Source organism: Salvelinus fontinalis, chromosome 24, assembly GCF_029448725.1.
Source record: "Salvelinus fontinalis isolate EN_2023a chromosome 24, ASM2944872v1, whole genome shotgun sequence".
NCBI classification, from domain to species: Eukaryota; Metazoa; Chordata; class Actinopteri; order Salmoniformes; family Salmonidae; genus Salvelinus; species Salvelinus fontinalis.
In genome coordinates this window covers 15,636,588-15,658,601 of record NC_074688.1, presented here as the reverse complement: position 1 = coordinate 15,658,601, position 22,014 = coordinate 15,636,588, and the positions used below count along the sequence as shown (strand labels likewise).

At 42.8% G+C, this 22,014-nt stretch overlaps 1 protein-coding gene across 4 annotated transcripts; it reads right to left on the bottom strand.

Moving 5' to 3' along the window:
- Positions 1–168: 168 nt before the first annotated feature.
- LOC129822003 (SID1 transmembrane family member 2-like) lies at positions 169–21,986 on the bottom strand. Of its 4 annotated transcripts, XM_055879830.1 has the most exons (26): positions 21,216–21,986; positions 20,713–20,837; positions 17,991–18,155; positions 17,591–17,636; positions 17,009–17,110; positions 14,420–14,503; positions 14,066–14,231; positions 13,786–13,879; positions 13,617–13,675; positions 13,366–13,377; positions 12,609–12,656; positions 12,132–12,206; positions 11,332–11,450; positions 11,093–11,166; positions 10,341–10,407; positions 10,086–10,159; positions 9,862–9,985; positions 6,552–6,669; positions 6,163–6,299; positions 4,879–4,987; positions 4,546–4,622; positions 3,905–3,951; positions 3,207–3,312; positions 1,506–1,616; positions 1,005–1,118; positions 169–788 (listed from the first exon to the last, which is right to left on the bottom strand). In XM_055879830.1, exons 1-26 carry the CDS (start codon positions 21,435–21,437, stop codon positions 726–728), a joined length of 2,538 nt encoding a protein of 845 aa, XP_055735805.1. In that variant the 5' UTR covers positions 21,438–21,986; the 3' UTR covers positions 169–725. The 4 variants fall into 4 exon arrangements, with proteins under 4 accessions (XP_055735805.1, XP_055735802.1, XP_055735803.1 ...); XM_055879827.1 differs by lacking the exon at positions 3,207–3,312; XM_055879828.1 differs by lacking the exons at positions 3,207–3,312; positions 13,366–13,377.
- Between the last annotated feature and the right edge of the window lie 28 nt (positions 21,987–22,014).

The window sequence follows — 22,014 nt, the reverse complement described above, 5'->3', positions numbered from 1 at the left end:
TGTGACTTTTTGCAACTAAAATTTCTTGGACAAGTTCAGGTTGTCAGTTACCTTCTGTTTCGGTGCCTAATGAACACAACCCAGTTCTGGATTTCCTCTTCATCCTTCTTGTCAGTTATTTAAAATGTAAAACCTAGAGACAGATTGTACTAATGCTAAGACTACACCTTTATCATCGTGGACACAAACTTTATTCAGTAGTCACATAGTCCCAAGTTCTTATCCTACAGTGCAAATTATCCTCACCAGCTAAGGACGTAGTTAGTAATTAAAATACAATCGTTGATATCTCTCTGGGACAGATGCATCCAGTATCAGACAGCCATAGAAATACAAACCACGCACGTGATCAGAACATTAAAGGCCACAGACAGACTGGACATAGAGTGTTCTCACTCTCCCCCACACAATCATATATACACAGGCGCACACACACTATACAAGTTTAAATGCAATAAGAAAACACAACGACCACAGTAATATTGGATGGCAGTAAGGAGAAATGTCAGCATGTACTGGTGAACAAGACTCATTGATTGGCACGCCAAGTGTCCATACAGATTCCAACTCTGGGGAGGGTGCACCGTCCTTTCCCAGCTCTTTGATTGGCTGAGAGATGCCCAGCCCGCCTGCAGTCAGGGAGACATGCCATTGGGTGTCTCAGTTGCCACTGTGTCACTACTGGCCAGCAAGAAACGTTAAGGCAGAGCCAGAGAGTTGCTTTTTCAGAAGACGAAAATCTTGTCTCTCTGGACGTCGTCCAAGTCATCATCCATGGTGAGGAGAACCTGGCAGAGAACGCAGAGGAATCAGTCACTATCTGAGTATGTATGGGTCAGGAATGGGAGGTCTTCATCAAAGCTCAGCCACATATGATCTATTGCTGAATGACGTGGGCAGTAACCATGTCCACGGTGTGAAATCTGTGTATTCCCCTCCAATTTATAATACTATGAAATGAGTGTCACATGGCCCTCCCCAGAGGCGTGCACACACACACTCACCAGGAAGGAACCAAACATGGCAATGGAGGACAGGAAGTGCCAGATGTCGTGGTCGTCGAAGAAGGAGAGCACGATGCAATCACGGTTGTGTTCCCGGGACTCGGCAGGGGTTTTCTACGGCAGGGGAAGAGGACGTGAGAATGTTGGGGTTATGTGACCATGACATGTGGTGTGTGAGCATATGATGTTTTCAATGTGGTACTACAGATACCATGAATCCCATTGGGGCAGGAGTTCCCAAACCTCTCGTCAGAGACCCCTAGAACTTTAACTATTTTGTTGTAGACCTGAACTAGCATACCTGAATCAACTTACCTACACAGACAAGGGCTTGATGACTAGTTGAATCAGGTGTACTAGCTCTGGAACAGTTTGAATACATGGAATGGCTGAGGGTCCCCCGAGGAGAGGTCTGAAAACATCCTGCCATGGGGGTGTGTAAGGCTGACGTGTGGTGGAAGCCACTGATCTGTTAGGTCATTGTGTTTGTGTTGTGCTGACCTGCCAGGTACTGAGGCCCTGGAAGAAGAAGAAGAGAGCGAAGCCCCACACCACGGCCGTGAAGAGGATACACAACATGGCCATGCACTGGATCCTCTCACCACTGCGGAGCTACACACACATTCACAGAAACACAACATCATCTGTGATTGTACACGCGGAACATGTTCTACATCATTTTACGTGTCCGATGTGCACTTTCTATATCCAATACTGTTAGAATATGGCAACAATCAAACAAAGCACATTTGGTAGAATGTTTGAATTAGAATGTCTGTTGCTAAGAGTTAAAGTCATTCATGATTTGAAATCCTTCTTTCATTCCCATGGTGATTCTAAATCATAAGAATACATTGACATTTTAATATGATGATATCACAATTGAATAGAGCAACTGTTGTGAATTTAGAATGTTCGGTTGTTAGGTGCCAATGTTGATTTGGAACTCAGTTTTGGTGGTAAGAACCTCAATACTAGAAGTGTGACTTGCTCCTGCTTTTGAAAGATTGATCCATTTCTCAATAATGAGCGACAACATCCAGCGACTTGTCCGGGGTGTACCATGGATGGCATCATGGAGAGCACAGGTGGAGGCGGTCAGCCTGGGTCTGTGGGAGTACGAGCAGTACTGGACAAACCAGCTCAGACACATGGCCATGTTCCTTGAGAACAGCCAGCACCTGCCTGAGCAGGAGGCGAGCAGCCTGTTCGACTTGTACAGGGAGGTGAGGTTTTATCTTTTACAGAGTGACAGTGAGAGAGACCCTGAACATCATACACCATGAGAGGACTAAGGCTTTGGTGTGGGAGGAGTGACGAGCAGTGGCTCTTTGATGAGGAGATGGAGGAAATTGGAAGCTATTCTGAGGGTGTTGGAACTGCAGAGAAGGGCTTCTTGTCTGCCTCCGAATCACACGGATTGACAGATCTTTATTTTGTAGTGGGTTTAAAATACGATTTATTATCTATTTTTTAACCATTAGCCTACAATTTCCGCACCCCCACGAAAATAGAATTAACATAATCTGTTTAAGATAGAGATATTGTTTTTTTGCATGGGCTGCGTCTCAATCCACTGCATCTGCCAATATCACGCTTCCACATCTGCGGTGAAAGGTGGCAGAGCTAGAGCGGTGTTAGTCAGACCATTTGACATCCCAAAAATCGGTCTTCTCACAAAAAAGTATGTGGTGTCCGAACGTATTATGACTACTCTATAGACAACTCTCACAAACACAATGGTGTTCTCCGTTTTGCTCTAGGGTGCCCACAAGCCTCACAAGACGGCCTGAAGGTCCCTGGTACCAGTTAAAAAACAATAATGGAGGTACATACAGTATCGGGATAGTTTAGCGCCTAAAATATGGGGATAAATACATGCCTTTAAAAAAAAAAAATAGTTTCCTGATCTTACTTATATCTCTCAGATATAGGGACAGACACTTCAGAACAAACTTCTATTTAGATTTTTTTGGGGGACTATCCGTGGTATTAAAGTTCAAAATGAAATAGCTAAATGATTCTTGGTATGACCATCTTAAAACAATTCCATATGTTAGCTTAGACTCACTCCCCCAGCTTAGACAGGGTTTAGACTCGGGTTAATGACTTAAAATATATTGTTGCATGTCTTTTTTGAGTGAGAATTGTCTATGGAAAGTGAATAAACACACACACACACACACACACACACACACACACCTTCATGATGATGTAGAAGGCAAAGTAGAGTAGCAGGTTGCAGATGGCGATGGCCAGCAGGTAAGAGGCAAAGTCATTGGGTGTCTTTAATAGCCCATAGGCAGCCCTGGACAGACCAAACAACAACCACACAATGTTTGTCAGTGATGAGTTGTCTACTCTCCACCCATGGTTGTGGTTGAGTAATGACTATTCTACAGACTAAATGGATACCTTGCCTCATCAGGCTGAGTGGGTCGCAATAAATCACATTGACAGAAAGGGACTTACATTAATCACTTAAAGTAGGTGTGAAAGACCTTTGGTAAAGAATATATATTTTTAAACACTGCATGATGATGTCAAACAAGGTACAGATCTGCCATCTTAATTTGACCCCGTTTCTCACAGCAGGAAAAAAATCCTGTAGCAACAGGAAATGTGAATTATTACGTGGATTATATTAAATGGACATTTTTGTAGGGGTTGATACATTTTTCGTTAGGGCAAATCAAGTCTGATATTTAAAAATGGAAATGACAAACTTTAAAGCCTTTTTAAACCCTAATACACTACAGTTAGCATTTCATGCTGCGCAGGAAAATTCTCTGCGACAACAGAGTGATCAAATTAAGATATCAGATATCACATATATAGAACACTGCAGCAAGGGCAGTCCAGTCTGAATAAGATAGTGAGTGAATGAAGGAAATACTCACAGAGACCAGTTCACTATGTTTCCCATCACTAGCAGAACCATTCGGTCCTAACAGAGAGAGAAACATTTACTTGTGGATTTATGAATCTTTCGCGACATTAGAGTGAGTCTCCATACAGTATGTGTATGTATAGTCTACCAATGACTGTATATATGAATGGACAAAGCCATCGATCACGTGACACCATTCATTTCTGTGAAGACTCAATCGCGTATTGAAGCCAAATGAAGGCTGTTAAGATGGCGTCTCATGGAGACATAAAATACGCAATTTGAGCTTTATGAAGTGACATTGCAGCCTAGCTCAGTACTCCCCCCTCAAATTGAGTAAATCAAGTGGAAGGCCGACCGTGGTACTGCAGGCTGCCATTAGCAACTAAATTATCCTTAACTTCTTATGTGTGCGATTTTAAAATAATTGGTTCAAGGACATACTGTACATCGGGTGTATTAGAAGCAATTATTGGTACCATGATTGCCTTCTAAACATTTTGTTATTTTATTTACACAAAGAATGCTATTTTTCCATTTACTACAATGGGGGATCCTGTTTATGCAAACAATGCCTGCAGTACCACGGTCAGCCTTGAACCTTCGTGGTTTCAATAAGTGGGCAGTAGTTCTCCCCTGATGTATACTCACAATATACATGGGGCCACTGCACTGGCGGATACAGTCAGTGTAGATGACATACACAATCCTGCGCAGGATGCCAGAATCTGAAACACAGACAAGTAGAATAGACTGACACCTGTCCATAGCCCCTGTAACATTACAAGGTAAAAGCTAACCCTGACCCCAGGCCTGTTCCTAGCCCTTACTCCTAGGTTTCTTCCTTCTAGGTTGTTTTTCCTAGCTACTGTGCTAGCTCTTGGGGTTTTGGGTTGGTATCTGTAAAGGACTTTGTGACAACTGCCAATGTAAAAAAAAAAAAGGGCTTTTAAAAATAACAAATGTGATTGATTGACTCCTTACCCAGTCTCCAGCGACCCATGTAGTAGAGCTGGGTGCTGAGCAGCATGGTGGCCAGGATGTGGAGGACAGAGAAGACGATCCAGAACACCATGTTGCCCTTCCCAAACACCTGGACACAGGTAGACACACACACACACACACACACACACACACACACACACACACACACACACACACACACACACACACACACAGAGACACAGGTAGACACACAGGTAGACACACAGGTAGACACACCCATCAGGATACATCAGGAATTTTACACTTGCTGAATGATGATTCTATGGGTAGGTTGCACCAACATGGTTTAAATTAATCTAGGATTAGAGCTAATCTAGGTTTTGTAAATCTAGGTTTATAATTAAATCAGAGAAGTGTTGTACCACTTAATTTATCTGGATCAGTAAATCTATGATTAACAGTTTTAAACTATGATTAGTGACATGTTACACTAATATATGAGGTATTTCGTGAATTGAAACGAAGTAGCTAGCCTACTTGTCAAATGAGACCACAAAGTTGCTGTTCCTTGATAAAATAATAACAATGTGACGTTAGAACTACTGCAACTCCATCGTGAAAGGTTCTCATGGTTTGGCTGATTTGAAATAAAATCTGTTATTTGCCAGTACTAGACAGAAAATTAATTAGTTAGCTAACGTTAGCTACTGTAGCTAGCTAGTTTATAAACCAAGCTAGCTAGCATACAATATTATTTATTATTGCCATTACTTAACGTTATTTAGCCATTTATTATTTGTCCGCTAGCCAACTGATCATGGCACGTCAAAGATGATCTAATTTCTCCGCTTATGAAAAAATTAAGTTGTCGGGGCTGATGGAGGAATTTAGTAACGTACTGGAGGATAAAAAGACATACAACACGAATGTCAAAAAGAAGGAAGACACCTGGGCCATTTCATGCGACAAATGCTACTTCACTACAACGTTACCGTTGCAGTTTAGAATTCATCTCCAATCGAAATGTTTTTTTTTATTAATTGAACAACAGACTTAAAATTAATCTAGGTTTAAAGTGAAAACTAAACTTAGATTAGAGGAAGGATTTAATTTAACTAGGATTAATTTAAAACTAGGTTTAAAATTGGGTGCAACAAGATTAATAGATAAACCTTGATTTAGCCCAGTTTAAGAGTTAATCCATGTTGGTGCAACCCACCCTATAGGTTGTGTACGTCAGTCTACTGCTGGGTGTTTGTTGTGTTTCTGTCTTGGTCTCTGTGTGGTGTGTGATGAGTGGTGAGTATGTCCCTAGTCACTCACCACTCCTAGCACAGAGAAGAAGATGACAGCAGCCAGACAGGCGTAGGCAGTGTAAGCGCTGGCATTGATATCTGGGTGTCTCTTCTGGTACAGTTTTAACACACACAGCCCAGCGATCATATACATGAAGGAGGTGTCTGACCGACAGGGAGATCGAGGAGGAAAGGGTGACATTAATGACATTTCTTACAGTACAGAATATCTTCCAGTACAGTTATTGGGAAGTAGCCAGAGTCCCAGATCTGTTTGTGCCGTCCTGCAGTCACAGCAATGCAGTTGGCATGACAATAAGAACCGATCTGGGACTGATTGAGAAACCCATCTATTGAGGCTCTGTGTTACAGTATCTTCAGGATCTCCCAATTAGCCAACCATGACATTAGTCTCACCGAACTGGAAGTTGGTGTAGTTGGGGCAAACGTGGTAGCAGGCACTCAGCAGCCCCTCCATCATCAGAGCTGTGCCCATGGCGTAGAACAGCCCAAAGTGCTTAGGGATGCCACACTCCTGGAGACCGGCAGAGAGGGAGAGACAGAGGCTCAAAATTCTATAAATAAATTGTCACTAGCTAGGTTCCCATCCAAATGGCGACAGATTTTCATGCAAATATTCAAAAATGTTCATGCAAATATTCAATATGTGCATTTTCCCACCAGAGATCAGTTTCCATCAAACTGACTTGTTGCGGATATAAAAGGCTTTTGTATGATAATGTAGTGAAAAGAGAAAAATATTCACATCCAATGTTCATGCCTCTAGAGGTTATTTAAGTAGGTGTGTTTCAACGTGGTGTATGGCCTGACAAAGATCCAACTCGGATCGAAACGTTGTCTTTATTGAGCGTCTGATTAACTCACCCTAGGAGCATATCAGAGTTCTGGACATTCTTTATTGAGTGTCTGATTAACTCACCCTAGGAGCATACCAGAGTTCTGGACATTCTTTATTGAGCGTCTGATTAACTCACCCTAGGAGCATACCAGAGTTCTGGACATTCTTTTTTTCTTTGATAATGTAGTACACATAAAAATAAGTATTTTGCGGTTAAATTCCCATGTTCGGAATAAAAAATCCAAGTTAAAATGACTTTCTATTGCATTTTCAACCCTACTGATGGTTTTGTCACAAAAAATGTTTGCGTTATATAGCGAATGTGCCCACTCCGGTCTTGGCACGAGTGCTGTAGCCAACAGCTTGCAGATACAGTGCGGGCATAACCTACATGAGATTTTGTGGACAAAAGAGTGATCATTTGTATTTGTCAAATGGCAGCCACACATCGATCATCATGTCACCAGAATAAGATATTTATTGGAAAAGAGCCTCAAGCTCATCACCGTGCACTTTCACTACCCTGTGAAGTTCATAACTTATTTAACCCGTAGCCTAATAAACCACATGCTTTCCTTAATCATAGTGGGAGGAGCACACAATATATCATTGCATGACTCCAAGTTTACTTCGATATGATGTGAACTTCTACCGCAATTTTTCCTGCATAATTAATTTTACCTACACAAAATTACCACAAAATTCACCTTATCTAGTGTATTTACAGTTGAAGTCAGAAGTTTACATACACCTTAGCCAAATACATTTAAGCTCAGTTTCACAATTCCTGACATTTAATCCGAGTAAAAATTCCCTGTCTTAGGTCAGTTACGATCACCACTTTATTTTAAGAATGTGAAATGTCAGAATAATAGTAGAGAGAATTATTTATTTCAGCTTTTATTTCTTTCATCACATTCCCAGTGGGTCAGAAGTTTACATACACTCAATTAGTATTTGGTAGCATTGCCTTTAAATAGTTTAACCTGGGTCAAACGTTTCGGGTAGCCTTTCACAAGCTTCCCACAATAAGTTGGGTGAATTTTGGCCCATTCCTCCTGACAGAGCTGGTGTAACTGAGTCAGGTTTGTATAGGCCTCCTTGCTCGCACACACTTTTTCAGTTCTGCCCACAGATTTTCTATAGGATTGAGGTCAGGGCTTTATGATGGCCACTCCAATATCTTGACTTTGTTGTCCTTAAGCCATTTTGCCACAACTTTGGAAGTATGCTTGGGGTCATTGTCCATTTGGAAGACCCATTTGCGACCAAGCTTTAACTTCCTGACCGATGTCTTGAGATGTTGCTTCAATATATCCACATAATTTTCTTTCCTCATGAGGCCATCTATTTTGTGAAGTGCACCAGTCCCTCCTGCAGCAAAGCACCCCCACAACATGATGCTGCCACCCCTGTGCTTCACGGTTGGGATAGTGTTCTTTGGCTTGCAAGCCGTCCCCCTTTTTCCTCCAAACATAATGATGGTCATTATGGCCAAACAGTTCTATTTTTGTTTCATCAGACCAGAGGACATTTCTCCATAAAGTACGATCTTTGTCCCATGTGCAGTTGCAAACCGACTTTTTTTTATGGCGTTTTTGGAGCAGTGGCTTCTTCCTTGCTGAGTGGCCTTTCAGGTTAAGCTGATATAGGACTTGTTTAACTGTGGATATAGATACTTTGGTACCTGTTTCCTCCAGCATCTTCAATAGGTCCTTTGCTGTTGTTCTGGGATTGATTTGCAATTTTCGCACCAAAGTCCGTTCATCTCTAGGAGACAGAACGCGTCTCCTTCCTGAGCGGTATGACGGCTGCGTGGTCCCATGGTGTTTATACTTACGTACTATTGTTTGTACAAATGAACGTGGTACCTTCAGGCGTTTGGAAATTGCTCCCAAGGATGAATCAGACTGAGGTCTGGGCTGATTTCTTTTGATTTCCCCATGATGTCAAGCAAAGAGGCACTGAGTTTGAAGGTAGGCCTTTAAATACATCCTCAGGTACACCTCCAATTGACTCAAATTATGTCAATTAGACTATCAGAAGCTCCTAAAGCCATGCCATCATTTTTAGGGAATTTTCCAAGCTGTTTGAAGGCACAGTCAACTTAGTGTATGTAAACTTCTGACCCACTGGAATTGTGATACAGTGAATTATAAATCAAGTAATCTGTTTGTAAACAATTGTTTGAAAAATTACTTGTCATGCACAAAGCAGATGTCCTAACCGACTTGCCAAAACTATGGTTTGTTAACAAGAAATTTGTGGAATTGTTGAAAGACAACGTTTTAATAAATCCAACCTAAGTGTATGTAAACTTCCCGACTTCAACTGTAGTTTTGTCGACGTTTGGAAAGTTTGACAAATGTTCAGTTTACATCAGGCATGTCATGAAATGTTTTCTACCACATGTACTTAAGTTTGGATGGAAACCTTCTTACTGGTACGGAACGTTCCTTAGTGTATAGTAAATATCATTTTGGACAAAACCCTCGCGTCAACATCATGGGTGGTGATATGAATTCCATACATGGAAATACCAATATGAGCATTTCATGTTCTATTGTTTCTCCCACTGATATAATACCCTATCTGTACCAGGGGTTGGTTTAGAGGTTGTGTTGCCACCCCTGGAACACATATTTCCCCTGGAGGTAGCGGTTCGATCCCCCAGTTCCGCCACTCACACTCTGCACTTCATCCCCGTCATCTTTCTACACATCACATACTCTAATCTACACCTGTCAATAAAAAAACCTAGGATTATTGCCACCATAGGTGTGTTCTACGCCCTCCGTCATCCAAAAAAACAAAATATCCCCCCAAAATATGTAAAAACAAAAGCACCATCTCAGTTTGATCTCTCACCAGTGCGTTGAGGTCGTTGCGGTCCAACGCTCTGCTGTGGATGATGTCTCTCTGCAGCACGATGAGCAAGAAGAGGAGGCCCAGCATCACGTAACCAAGGTTACTCAGTATGTTGTTGAAGGCACTGCACACCAGAGGGTAGAGAATGGATGTCATGAATGATACAAGTCATACATTACATGCACAGCCATAGGTGTTTCCCCTTATCACCCACACACACACACCTCAGATTCCCCAGGGGGTGTGCACACAGGAAGTTGTAGTAGCAGATGTCCTGATTTCCTGTCACGTTGACAACCTGGAGGAGAGAGGAGAATGTCAACAACAGCCCACTACCCACCCACCCACCCACCCACCACGTGTGGATTCTAGTCATATCTACTCACTCGAAGCCAATTCCTTACAAATGCGCTCGTTATAATTCTGTAATAATGTAGTAAATCCGCAGTTGGATTGTGAGTGAGGGTAGCACACAGTACCGTTTGATAAGTGATGACCAGCTGGATGACAGGGAGGGCGTAGAACACACCTATGGTGGCAATATTCCTGAGGAGAGGAACACTGACATTAACTGCCATGACACTGACAGTTGTATGATTACTGTACAATCAGACTGATTTTTTAATTTTATTTATCCGTTATTTTACCAGGTAAGTTGACTGAGAACACGTTCTCATTTACAGCAACGACCTGGGGAATAGTTACAGGGGAGAGGAGGGGGATGACTGAGCCAATCGTAAACTGGGGATTATTAGGTGACCGTGATGGTTTGAGGGCCAGATTGGGAATTTAGCCAGGACACCGGGGTTAACACCCCTACTCTTACGATAAGTGCCATGGGATCTTTAATGACCTCAGAGAGTCAGGACACCCATTTAACGTCCCACCCGAAAGACGGCACCCTACACAGGGCAGTGTCATTCACTGCCCTGGGGCATTGGGATATTTTTTAGACCAGAGAAAAGAGTGCCTCCTACTGGCCCTCCAACACCACTTCCAGCAGCATCTGGTCTCCCATCCAGGGACTGACCAGGACCAACCCTGCTTAGCTTCAGAAGCAAGCCAGCAGTGGTATGCAGGGTGGTATGCTGCAAAACAAACCTACACCCTATCCAAAGAAGCAATTGTTATCATGCATTTGACTAAAGTACTGCTAGAGTGGAGGGTGCCATAGGGTTATAGCCCACAGCATTGGTGTACAGATTTTAAGGCAACTCTCCGTCCCACTCACCAGAAATAGATCTGGTACTTTTTACTCAGAACCCTCTTGTCCTTGCGAGCGAGGTCCGACACACACAGGTACTTCTGCAAAAGGACAAGCGACCACATGAGTTTCATAGGGAGGCAAAAACTAAATAAAAACAACAGAGAATAAGGATAATATTGAGTGATGCACAGGGGAGGAGAGGTAGAGGGGGAAGGGATGGATGAGAGGTAGAGGGGGAGGGATGGAGGACGGATGGGCTAGACCTTGGTACGGACGATGTTCTTGTCTGAGTCAATGTCGGCCAACGTGTCATAGTCATCCTCCTCTATAGAGCTCAGAGACTCCTGTCGACTACGACCCGTAACGCTCTCCAACGAACGCTCTGAGAGGAGGACAGAGAGAACAGTAACTACCTTTACAGTATGTCAGTGACTGAGGGTTATATTTCTCGATTTGATCGTTTTTGTTGGTTTTACAGCTTGGATTTGTTTTTATATGATTTGGGACGTATTCAATAGATTGGTGGTTCTGGCCAATGACGCATTCCTGATAATCACAAAATCTATAATTGAAATTGTTCTCGACATTCCATCATTATCTCTGCGTACAGTCAAACAGGATTGTTGACCACGTGATCGTTTTGGTCTCCGTCTGTGGTCATCAGAGCATTAAATTACATCAAAAGGCAGATAGATCTTGAACACATTCCGAATTGATTGACATGGTGCTGATTTATACAGTGAAGCGATGCGATTGGCTGGCTGATTAAGGCAGTGAGTGTCACCAATGCAGATGGCTACGTGGTGGATGGCAGTTAGGAATGGTCTGCGTTTCAAAGTCTCCTGTCCTGATAAACAAACACAGATAAACCAATAAGAAACAAGAGCACTCTGCAGCCCTCCAATCAAGAGCTAGTTTGGTGGTGAAATGCTGTGCAACATTACTTGAAGACAGATTTTGTGCCATGTGGACCCCATTGTGTGTATTTGCACATCTGTGTGTGTACAGTATTAGAGTGTATGTGTGTAATTATGCGTCTGTATTTGGTCATCTTGCTCCATACCCATGTATCCGTAGTTGGTATCTGATGCTATGCTGTCTGTTATGGCCTCTGAGCTCAACGTGCTGGCGTTGTCCGCTGTAGAAACAATAGCAGAGAGAAACAACATTAAAAAGAGTGCTTGAAGTGGTGTACGTATTCACTTTGGCTGTGTCCCAATTCTCTCTCCTTCCTCCCAAAGTGTTCACTTCCCTTCACTGATTTAACGGAAATGACTGGTAAAATAAATATGGTGAAAAGTGCAACTAGTCCATGACTCCCCCAATCCAATGCTTTTAGAATTGTGGGAAGTAGTGAAGGAGTGCACATTCACGAGGAGACTCATGTGCAGAAACAAGTCAATGAGACAAACGACAGAACTGGAACATTGAAAACCCTGTCTTACCCAGTTAGCTACATTGGTTGTCAATATTTAACTCAAAACCTTTCAAACTTAGTCACACTTGTAATGTACATGAGCACACACACACACACACTCACCAAAGGAGCCATATTCATAGGGGGAGACTGGAGTCACACCTGGCTTTCCTGTGGTAACAGGTAGAGATAATGTCACAAACACACACCAGACACATGCCACCATAACAGTTAGTAGTCTACACACAACCACAGCATCTAGATGAATGGTTAGTCAGAGAGGACACACCATGCCCTGTGGGTTCAGAGACAATGTTGAAAGTGAGGCAAGGGTTAATGCACGGGTGCTAATCAGTACCCTAGGGTGTGAGTCCAATGGGAGAAAAATAAGTCAATTTCAGTCAAACTCCCATTGGAACCAAACCACAGTAACCATAATATCATCCAATGCATGGCCATGGGCATGGTTGAATCATATTAGGCATCCCCCACCATGACAAGTGTTTGTGACTGGACAATGCTGTGAAGTCAGCCAACTCAGGAAGTAAACTGAAATTCCAATTCAATAATTGAAAAAGTGGGTTCTATTTTCAATGACTCCTCAATAAAACTGCGAAGGAGAATACATTTATTTCAAATGTTTTCCCATATTTTAAATTGAAATCACTTCCCGATTTCAAATTGACACCCAACCGTGGTGAAGGCCATTCATTAGACATGCATGTTGATGATTCCTCATCCACCCAGATCATACTGGTGATAATGACTGTGAGATGGGTGTAACTATTTATATAGCGTGCACGAAGGGTAATAAGTAGTGTGACATTGTGAGAGAAGCTCAGACACAGGCAACATCTCACTACTCCAACTCCATTCTTACCCAGTAGAGAGGCTGAGCCAAAGAGTAGCATGGGGAGAAAGCATGAGGAGAAAGCGAGACAAATTCAACACACAAAGACATAGAAAACCTAGAGGAATAGATCAGTATTCCTACATCCGATGCGGCAACTGTTAATGTTTCGCATCCATCTTAAACTCGTTTTAAATCTTAAATACACAGTTCTTCACTGTACACCTCTCTGGAAAAAAAAATACAACGGAGTGTGCCGTTGTAGTGGGTTGCTGGGATACCTGTCTCCGCGGGCGACATGTCCGCTGGGTTCAGAAGCCCCTCCCTCCTCCTGTGCATCCTGACCAGAGAAAAGACCCAGAGAGAGAGACACTTGAGTTCCAAAGCTTCTATATGACAGTGTATGAAATAATGTACTTACTGTATACGACAGTGAAGCGATCGACAGACCTCTTGTTCTCCACACAGGCCACCAGGAAGGTGAGCAGGTAGAAGGAGAGGAAGATGCCCAGGCAGAACAGCATGCCCATCACGTACACATCCGCTGAGACGGAGAGAGGGGGTGTAGAGAGAGGGGAAAGAGGGAGAGGAGGGATAAAGGAAGGAGAGAGGAAGAGATGTTAGAGAGAAACAGAGAGAAATAGAAAGGGAAAGAGAGAGAGACATGAACACTTCTCTCTGCTACATTGGGAATGATGTACTGTTTGGCCCGCCTGGCTGAGTGACTCACAGCTGATGGCGGGCGAGACGACCACGTCCAGAGTTTTACTGCGGTTGCCGGCATCAATGAGTTCATCTGGACGGAGGGGGTAAAAGCGCAGGGGACCCCCACATGCCTCGTCCTCCGTCTTCACCACCACCACCACATAGAAACTGTTACTGGGGAAGTCCTTCCTCTGAGAGCCACGAGAGAAAAGGGGAGAAGGGGAACGAGAGAGAGAGAGAGAGTAGATGAAATGGTTGCCGATTGTGGCAAGTGAGTTGTAAAATATGTATTTATTGATCAATTACCTGATCTCTCCAGTGTGTGTGTGTGTGTGTGTGTGTGTGTGTGTGTGTGTGTGTGTGTGTGTGTGTATTTTACCTGGACAGTGATGGCAGCTGTCTTGGTCATGGTTTGATACATTCCAATGAAGGCGACGTTGTTATCCAAGTCATACACTGGGCACTGATAAGGTAGAACACAGCATTTAGCAATCAGAGAGGAACGAGTGTCTGTCAGTGTGTGTGTGTGTGTGTGTGTGTGTGTCTGCCTGTCTGTCTGTGGAAAGAACAGGTGCAACCATGGCTAATGTGGTTTCCACGGCAACAGGCACCTCTGCACTACCCATCAAGTGTGTGGAATGGAGATTTCTATATTGGCCTACATTTCAGGGACACCCCCAATGTGAGCTATTACACACCAGACAGAGCTTTACATAGCGTTTTAGTAACACCTCTCTTTCACAGCTTTAAGCTGCTTTAGGGTAAATCCTGTGCATTTCCCAAGTTCATTCACAGCTGTCTAGTGGTTGCTGGGGTGCTCAGAATGAACTCAACACTGCCCTTGTGTGGTGAATCGGACGCTAGCCATTGGAGACAGGCTGAGGGAACCACAGTTCAGTGATGTCATGTGAGGTCAGTGGATGCAGGTAGATGTTACGTCATGGACGTATTCATTAGGGTACACCATAGCAAAACGTTTTGCAACAGAAAATGTACTGTTTATTTTAGCGTTTCTGAACAGTCCCTCCCCGTTTCAGTTTGCTTACTTCCGATTGGTGTCTAACAGAGTTGTGGACTCGAAGTCACATGACTTGAGACTATATAAAGTAAAATAACTTGAGACTTGACTTGGAGCCTCAAGACTCGGGACTCAACTTTGACTTGAGACTGACTTGTCTGTCACTCATTTTGTGGAAGAGAGTCTACGTCGATTATTCCACATGCAGGCAGAGACAGTACCCGCAGCATCGCCCTTGCAAAAAACCCTGCCTCAGATTGGCTAGTGAAACGCACACTCGACACTCTGACTGGATCAGTAAACTGTCAATCAACACAGGTTGGGTGAGCTAGCAAACATATTGCTGATTTGCTGTACAAGCTATAGGACCGGGTGCAGCGCAAACATCAAACTGTAAATAAATAAATCTGCAGCTCCAAAAATTGTTCGGTGATCAAGAATATGAACTGTTTATATCGCAAGCTAATCAGTAATGGGGCAACAATTACTAGCATAAGCCTACAGGTCTTTAGGTATGGAACAATTGCTTTAACTTATGAAGTTTGCATTTGGAATTTGTTGTTAAAATTAACTATTACTGTGGCGAAGACGCACCATAGGCGCGGCTCTCCAAACTCACGCCAATGGAGAGTGCTTTTTTCCCCCATTATTGAAATGTTTCCTCTGCCTTTCACACGTCTAAATGCATCGGCCCAACAATAATTGCTAGCGTTTCTTCAACGTTACAACACGTAGACATTTTTTCATGTTTATTTATTTTCATTTATAATTTAACCTTTATTTAACTAGGCAAGTCAGTTAAGAACAAATTCTTATTTACTTATAATGACGGCCTATGTTTGATAGGACTACGATACATTTTCATTTAGCCAACCATTTCTTACCCTCAGCGGAGTGATGTTAATTTAAGTCAATGTATGGTTTCCTTGGTTCATATTTTCCCGGTTATGTCGGAGTTCCGTATCTGTGTCCTATGGCCTCGTTCAAAACAACTGGGAACTCGGAACTCTCCGACTTCAGTGCGTTCAAGACAATTGGGAACTCGGGCCTCTTTCACTGACATCATGATTTGACCTCAGATTTTTTTGAGTTCCCAGTTGTCTTGAAAGCACCATTATTCTCTGTCATTCTGGTTGTGCCTAATAGGAGCGTGCAGGCCTCATAAAATAGGCTTTGGAGTCAGAACGTTGAATAAGATCAAATGACTGTTCCATGTATGCATGCTGTTGGAATATCATTAATTCTGAGTAAGAGGAATGTAGTAATGTGGAAATGGATGTGGAAATTGCCTTTTACATTGTAGAACCAGTTTACTGGTTGTAATTGCCAATTGGGTAATTGTATGGTCCTGGGGGCCAAGTGCTTATATTATTTATGCAGGCCTACCTGTGAGCTCCTGTTAGACAGAATTTACTTGGTTTCTCAAGGGGTACAGTCTTGCCCTCTACCTGTGTCCATTCAGATTGTATCAGGCTTAACCTGTCCTGAGGCTATTTCTTTTGGACTATTGCCCATGTATATTTGGTCAATCTACTTGTATATTTTGTATGATATGGCACTTTCACCACAGGATCACCAAGACCTGTTAATAAATGTACACTCTGAACACGTCAACCTGCCTTGCCTTCTGATGATGGCATGCCCTCACGACTGCTACAAGGTCTCTATTTTGCAATGACATGGGATAATTAAAACGTGTCGTAGACTAAATAATGAAAATGGTTGTCTGGTAGCCTCAATAAATATACAAATATTTGTAGCTGAACAAGTCATTGCATGTATAGATTTTTTTTTACTTGACTTGAAAATGTATGACTTGCTCTTAGAACGCACAACTTGGACTTGACCTGTTCTACTTGGGACTCGACTTGAGACTCGGACCTTGTGACTTGCTTGTGACTTGGTCCCACCTCTGGTGCCTAATGAACAGGTTTGGTCAAGTTAGTTTACCTGGATGTCCTGGATGGACATGACAGAGCACGGGAAGGTCATCTCAGAGTTGACCTTGACGATGGCCGTGTCCACTCCGTCAGGGAACACATATTTGAAGTACTGAGAGAGAAAAACAGAGTTAGAGTAACAAAAAGGATCACATTTATTGGAACTAAGTCCTAAATCAGTGGAGTGAAAGAAATATTGTAAAAATATTTTAAAAAATTCAAGCAATCTTCCTAACAATACTATTCTATTACGTTGATAGATCTACCGTTTTGAAAGGGCAAATCTTGCGTCGAATACAAATGCCCAACATGTGCACACACAAAATGTATGCCGTAACAATATACATTTTCTCCCGTCTCTTTCTCTCCGTCTCTTTCACGCAACAGCTCAAAAGATCAGGCACACACATTTGTTCTTTAATATCAATCCCCTTCTTGGCCCTGGCCTTTACACATAGGCACAGTAAAGAGGTAGTACCCAACCGTCTTCTCCACCCTCTCATGGTCACGTACAGTATAAGGGTTTCACGGGAAATATGCTATGTGCGTATGTACGCACGTGTGCATCGGTGTGAGTGGCTATGTTTCTTACCTGGGGTTGGGATGGTGAGGCAGTGAAGCTGAACTTTTTGTCTGTACTGTAATGAAGAAGACAAGAAACACTCAACAAATACAACAGCCACATTAGCCAGTCAGGTCACATATAGAGTAGAGATGGCGTACTGTATGAGTGATGCTGCTACACAGGGTGTGTCTTGGCTTGCTGTAGAAATAGGCAGTCACGATTGTGTGTATGCAAAAAGGCCGCATTCAATGCAAATTAGACAAGCTCTACACAGTTGCATAATAGTGATATAAAATATGATGACTCAGAGTATTGAATACGTACTGCTGTGGGAGGCTGTGTAAGGCATGTAGCTCTACAACCAGATATCATGTATTCGCTCGGCTAACTAGCATGAAGGTAATGATCCCTGATGAAGATGACTCACTGCAGGGTGAAGCTGTCCACGCGGCTGATCCTCAGCTGGTAGTGGGTGCCCAAGCTGGACAGGGTGGACACGTCCACAAAGAAGTACTGGGTCTCGATGAGGGTGCGGGTGGGGGGCTGGCAAAGCGTTCGGCCCACATGGGCATAGGGGTACTTCCTCTGGTACCTGTGGCGGGGGAGGGGGGGGTATCACTTCTCCACTCATTTTCATTGAGGTCTTTTATAAGGGAGACCTACCCCAGAGGGTAGCTCAGTATCAAATCATGATCACATACTTGGGCTCATAGAACAGAAAAGGCCTGTATTAGAACAGGATGATAAGAAGAACCACTGCTAAAAAGGGGACTGAATTGGCCTGTTGAATTGTGTCAACTACAGTCCCACAAAAAACGGTGTTAATGACAGAAAAACCAACAACTTCCCAAAACACAACGACCTAGCTAGTACTGTAATTCTGGCTAGTGTCTATGGGAAATTAGGCCTATGCTTTATGTGGAAGTGAAAGCTCAAGGTTCAATGATGACTCACTCTCAACTAGATGGCTTTTCCACCTGACACAGGTGTTCTGGTATTGCGCAAGTCCGTGGATTATGTTACGCCATGAAAGACAGGCTACTGTGTTATTCCCCAAACACGGTCCTCGCGACCCCAAAGGGATGCATGTTACGTTTAAAAACAAAAACAAAACGTGCACCACTTGAGGTCCAGAGTACCGAGTTTGGAAAAACCCTGGGCTACTGTATAATAGAACACATGATACACTGATCCAACAGGTAGGTTCTGCATGCAGGCTAAACACTTAGACCCAGGCTATATCATATAATAATTAGGGAATGCTTATATAGTCCTGTTTGACTGTATGTACAAGTGGGTAACCTGTACAGGTGTGAAGTAGAAAAGTTTTTTTTTTTGCATATCCCACTGAGACACTCACGGAGAGTGGGGTCACGGCCAGGGATCAGCCATTATTGACGGCAACTTTGGAGTAATTAGGGCTAATTGCCTTGCTCAAGGGAAGAATGGCAGATTTTACCTTGTCGGCTCGGGGATTCAAACAGCAGCCTTTCAGTTACTGGCCGAAACAGGATTTGCGGTTTTCTTTTCATGTCTTATTGCCCTGCCACCACTCCCTTCAGTTAACCCATTCAGTACTTCTACTGCACATCTCTCTGTACTGTTTATAATACAGTGAGCTCCAAAAGTTTAGGGACAGTGACACTTTTTTGTTTTGGCTCAGTACTCCAGCAATGTGGAAATGATACATTGACTATGAGGTTAAAGTGCAGACTGTCAGCTTTAATTGTAGGGTATTTTCATCCATATTGGGTGAACAGTTTAGAAATGAAGGCACTTTTTGTACATAGTCTCCTCATTTGAGGGGACCAAAAGTATTGGTACAAATTCACTAATGTATTAAAGAAGTCAAAAGTTTAGTATTTGGTGCCATATTCCTAGCATACAATGATTACATCAAGCTTGTGACTCTACAAACTTGTTGGATGCATTTGCGGTTTGTGTTGGTTGTGTTTCAGATTATTTTCTGCCCAATAGAATTTAATGTTAATAATGTACTGTGTTATTTTGGAGTCACTTTTAAGAATATAATATGTTTTTAAACACCTACGTTAATGTGAATGCGACTACGATTACAGATGAATCGTGAATACTGATGAGTGCGACACACAAATACCATACTCCCAAGACATGATAACCTCTCATCATTATAATAACAGGGGAGGTTAGCGTTTTTGTGGGGGGGGGGTGATATTTGTGCATCTGTAACTTTCTCACTCATCATTATTCACAATTCATTCAAGATGATCCGTAATCATGGTATCAGCCACACTAATGTAGTGTTTAGAAACATATTCTATTCTTATTTACAATAAAACTGACTTGAAAATGACACAATACATTATTTACCATTCATTTCTTGGCCACAAAATAATCTGAAACCAAAACAAACAGCAAATGCATTCAACAAGTTTATAGAGTCACAAGCTGGATGTAATCATTGCGTGCTAGGAAAATGGGAACAAATACTAAACTTTTGACTACTTTAATAGACATAAGTGAATTTATCTCAATACTTAAAAAGGGGGGACTATGTACAACAAGTGCTGTCATTTTTCTAAACGGTTCACCTGATATGGATGAAAATACACTCAAATGAAAGCTGACAGTCTGAACTTCATGTATCATTTCAAATCCAAAGTGCTGGAGAAGAGAGCCAAAACAAACAAAAAATGTGTCACTGTCCCAATACTTTTGGAGCTCATTGTATCTTCACCCGTGACCAAGCCAATATCTAGCCTACATAATGAAGAGAAACACAGCAAAAACAGACCCAAGGAGAAACAAAACCTCTACAACATCTAGGCTACACAACTTCAGTTGTTTTCTTTGAATGAACAATTTAATACCAAAGCATAACCACGTATCACGCTTCCCTTCCACTCTAGATGAATATGGCCAGCTGTATATTGACATAATAAAATGTGGTGACATAATACAGGGACAGGACCAGGATGTGCCAGGGTTGCGTTCAGTAGGGCACAACGTTGTAGATAGAAATGTCCTGTATAGAGCCGACTTGAGTCCTTATTCTGCATGTCAACGATGCATGTTTGTTCTACATAACACATGGCTTCTGTCTGAACGTTCCACAACATTGTGTCCTACTGAACGCGCCCCCAGGTGTGCCAGTAGGGTAGGCTACTCACAGTCCACGCAGTATGAGGGGGACCTGGAAGGACAGCACGGCCTGCTTCTGTCTGACCACAAACAGGATGGGACTGCTCTCTGCCCCCTCCGACAGTACGTCCACAGTCACACGGACCCCCTCCGTCTGCCAGGGCAGGGAGAGAGAGGGGGAGAGGGTTAGAGAAACTCACAGAATCTAAGTAAAACGACATACAGTACATACATACGCACACACCCATCACAAGCATAAACCTGCACACTCAGGTTTTGTATTGATCACTTTTTGCAATCCTATTTTACCATCAAACCAAATTAGGCTACTCATAGCAAGACAGTTGTTCAGTGTTCTTCAATCCTAGTACTGGGGACGGAATGCGCACGTTTAATTCCAGCCCAGTACGAACATGATTAGATGAAACAGGTGTGTTAGCAATAGGCAGCAACAAACACCATAATGTGGGGGTCTGTGCAAAAGCAGTTTCGAAGAACAAAGTGGGATTTGTGACCTGAACTATGTACTCACCTTATTTCGGGAGACGGTGTGATTGAAGGCGTAGATGGTTTGGTTGTCACTCGTAACTGTATCGTTGTAGGTAACGTCAAACTCTGCATCCTTTTGGACCACCGTTTTAGTTTCTGCCCGTGCGCACCGCAAGTGGGTCACACATAACAACAACAGGGCCACATAACCAAGCTGGAACAAGACTAAAACGGGGCCAAATTTACAACAGCTCCTCAAAACCATTTCCTTGCGATTTGTCAACAATAGCTGTGCTAGCTGATCAAAACGACCTAAATGCACTTACTGACACGTTGGATGATAATAATAGCAATGAATGGCAAACCTACCTAGCTAACTAGACTAGAGAGCTCAGTTGTAATGTATCATTCACAACAACAGGACAGTTGATAGCGAACGACTAGCTAGTGAGATAATCTAGCCAGCTAGCTACATTTGCTTGCTAATGATTAATGTATTACATTCACACCGCTCCTCCTGTTTCACCATCACCAACTGGCAAGCTAACCACTCCTCGGTACTGCGACGTAAACTAACGTTAGCTATACGATAACAACACAGCTACTACTCACTAGCTAGATCCCGAATGATTTAATATCCGCGGTTTTTACAGCTAGTGTCATCCGCATTTTATCATTTAGGTTGACATATGCCTGTATAGTGTTGATCATATGAAGTATCGTAAAGTGAACGTTGTTTGCATCTGTTGAATCCACTGACCACGTTCGAGGGGTTAAATCGGTGTCACCCACTCCCTCCCTTCGCACGCAGAAAACAATCCAAGAACGGCGTAATGAGGTCA